Source organism: Tachysurus fulvidraco, chromosome 4 (genome assembly GCF_022655615.1).
Source record: "Tachysurus fulvidraco isolate hzauxx_2018 chromosome 4, HZAU_PFXX_2.0, whole genome shotgun sequence".
NCBI classification, from domain to species: Eukaryota; Metazoa; Chordata; class Actinopteri; order Siluriformes; family Bagridae; genus Tachysurus; species Tachysurus fulvidraco.
The window spans coordinates 863,212-866,676 of record NC_062521.1 but is presented as its reverse complement, the minus strand read 5'-3'; the positions used below and the strand labels follow the sequence as shown (position 1 = coordinate 866,676).

The window sequence follows — 3,465 nt, the reverse complement described above, 5'->3', positions numbered from 1 at the left end:
AGTCACGTGACCAGGTGAGTTTTAATACCCCGTATAATAAATAAATAAATAAATAAATAAATAAATAAATAAATAAATAAAGTGACATTCAGCAGAACGTTTTAATGACTTTCTCAGTTTGTTTGTTTGTTTGTTTGTGAAAATAAAATCCGAGTCAGATTTGTGTATTTGCTCAAGATAAATGTTTGTACGACCTTCGTCTTTATTTACTGAGAAGTCGCAGCAAAAAGTAAGCAAATACTAAATAAGTCAGTTGTAAATGTGACGTAGTGACAGATTAGTGAATTAGTGCAAATGATTAACACTAATATTGTTTACCGCGATACAGAAAAGCATGAATGACAACAAACGATTATGAAAGCAAGATTTACATACACACATAATATAATACTTAAATATTATTATTATTATTATTAATACTACTACTACTACTACTACTAATAATAATAATAATAATAATAATAATAATAATAATAATAATAATAATTTAATTAAAATAATAATTAACAGCTAATAATTTAATTCAAATAATTAATAATAAATAACAATCACTGCAGCTGGTTTCATTTTACACCTCACTTTATCTCATAGAAATGCTTTGTGACTTAATTATATATCTATATATCATTTAGTGTCACATTTCTGGTATATGATAGATAGATAGATAGATAGATAGATAGATAGATAGATAGATAGATAGATAGATAGATAGATAGATAGATAGATAGATAGATAGATAGATAGAATACAGAATACCCGGATGAAGCCGATGCACCTGATTGGCACAGAAGACTTCCGAAAAAGAAATTATAAAAATAATTAATTTCTAAATAATTGTCATATATGTTATAACACCACACTGAACACTGACTGTACAAGATACAAAACAATATGCCAACAAGTGTTGTTCTCGTACATTACACCGGCTGGGTTTCTACTTCCGGCTCAGTGACGCGGTGTTTCCTGTCGGTACAGTGACATTATGATACGCCATAAAACGGTGATCGTGACCGGGGCGAACAGCGGCATCGGGAAGGCGACGGCGGCGGAGCTGCTGCGGCGGGAGGCGCGTGTGATCATGGCGTGCAGGAGTGTGGAGAGAGGCGACCGCGCGGCGCAGGAGATCCGCCAGCTGCAGCCCGACACCGGACAGCTGCTGGTCAGACCGCTGGACCTCGCGTGTATGAGCTCCGTGCGCAGCTTCTGTCTGCAGATCAACAAGGTCATGACACACATTCACCTGCTCCAACACCCACAACACTGTGATCTCAGGAGCTCCTCACGGTCTCCAGCTGTGCTCTGGTTCCTCATCACTAACTTCAGCCACTGGGTTTCAGGGGGAAAAGAAGCTCCTGCTGTCGCCGCATGACGTCATCGGATTGCAGTGAACTGCATTTACATAATAAACCATTGTTTGGGTTTAGGATTGGTCCGTTTTTATAATAGAGTACAGTGTAGGACCTTAAGGCTTGCGTGCAGGAGAAGGAACTGTACAGAAGCCTTAGAGACAGATCTGGAACAGATAGGAAACGGAACGCAGATCAGTGAATGCTGTTTCCTATCAGACACGGTTCTGCGAACAAAATGCGATATTTTGGAAAAATCTTTGGCGTCTCAGTTTCACAACAAACCTAAAGTGAATTGATCAGAGTCGCAGAGCACTGAGACCTTTTTGTTTCTTTGTTCTAGGAGGAGCCGAGACTGGACGTGCTGATCAACAACGCCGGGGTCTACCAGTGTCCGTACTCTAGAACCGAGGACGGCTTTGAGATGCAGTTCGGCGTGAATCACCTGGGCCACTTCCTGCTCACGCACCTGCTCCTGGACCTGCTGAAGCGCTCTGCTCCGAGCCGCGTCGTCGTCGTGTCCTCCAAACTGTACAAGCGAGGAGAGATCAACTTCGATGACCTGAACAGCGAGCACAGCTACGACGCCGCGGCGGCATACGCCCGCAGCAAGCTGGCCAACCTGTTGTTCACTTTGGAGCTCAGTCGGCGGTTAGAGGACACGGGGGTGACGGTGAACGCTCTGACGCCCGGCATCGTCAGGACCAACCTGGGACGCCACGTCCACGTCCCTCTGCTGGCCAAGCCGCTCGTAAGCCTGGCCTCGTGGGCGCTGCTCAGATCGCCCGAAGAGGGAGCAAAGACTTCTGTGTATCTCGCCTGCTCGCCGGACGTGGAAGGCGTTCGGGGGAAATGTTTCGCTGATTGCCAGGAGATGAAGCTGCTCCCTAAAGCCACGGACGAAGACGTGGCTAAAAAACTGTGGGACATCAGTGAGGTGATGGTGGGCATCACGACGTAGAGCTGAAATCACAGTTTCACGTCAACAGACACAGAAACCCCACATCATTCCCCGTACCATCGTGGATCCTGAAAAAATTACACACAGTAAAAATAAAACGTGCATAAAACTATAAACACTATTTGTCAATTATAAGGTGATTTAAAATGGTTTAAAATGTTCCTAAATCCTGAGCAGAAATATCTGTCCTCAGCTGAAAAGAAGGCTTCATTACAATAACGGTTGATGCACTAAAGCTGTTTTTTTGTTTTGTGGGGTTTTTTGGGTTTTTTTTTTTTTTTTTTTTTTAAGAAAAAATATTAGAGCCAAAAATTTCTTCAGCCAAAAAAAGTTGAATGTGTTTAAAATCTGATTACAAATAATTCATCACCTCAGACGGACGGCCAAACAGCTGATGTTACTCAAACAGATAGTTGTTTTTTTTCTTTCAGGAGAATTCGTGTGAACGATTCTTCTTCCTTAATCGAGAGAATGTCCCAGAAAAAAGGATTAAAATAATAAACATTAAAAATGTTTTTTTTTTGGACAAAAAGCTTCCTGTTCGCACGTTACTGCTAATAGCTAAACACATACTAATAGCCTATATACACACACACACACACACACATTCTTGGAAACATTTAGCAAACATGGGCTAAAAAAGCTTCTGTTTGGCTAAATATAGAGCAGCTTATTAACCCGAGCGATCCAACAAACAATGTTGCTAATCTTTGCTAGTAGGCTAATCTTTGCTAGTAGGCTAATCTAGCCTCACCATGTTGACGTCCTCGTTCTTATACTAGTGTGTGACCTCTTTGTTCTAAACATTACAGGAAGCATAAAAAAAGGCTGTGTGCTAAATGAAGGCTAACGAATTTCTCGTTTTATTTATTGTTATTACTCCTGTGAGACAGATTACTCCTTATTACTCTCCTGTATCCTGAACGTTGTTATTAACGAGCCGAGGTGGCTGAAGCTTAATGACCCGATACGACGGTTAATAACGTACTTTATACCGCAAAAAACACCGGTGCTAAATTACTGAGGAATGTCTCTCTCTCTCTCTCTATCACACACACACACACACATCATCTCCAAAACATCACTAATGTTGTCTCCATCTGTATTAGTATCTTCTTGTCCATCCATCACGTTCCCGTCGCCAGTCGTCAGTGAGCT

The 3,465-nt window shown here is 41.6% G+C and overlaps 1 protein-coding gene across 1 annotated transcript; it reads left to right on the top strand.

Annotated features, from left to right (window-relative positions):
* Positions 1–930: 930 nt before the first annotated feature.
* Positions 931–2,625, top strand: rdh14a (retinol dehydrogenase 14a). Its single transcript, XM_027167307.2, has 2 exons — positions 931–1,222; positions 1,690–2,625. Exons 1-2 carry the CDS (start codon positions 983–985, stop codon positions 2,305–2,307), a joined length of 858 nt encoding a protein of 285 aa, XP_027023108.2. The 5' UTR covers positions 931–982; the 3' UTR covers positions 2,308–2,625.
* The last annotated feature ends 840 nt before the right edge of the window (positions 2,626–3,465 follow it).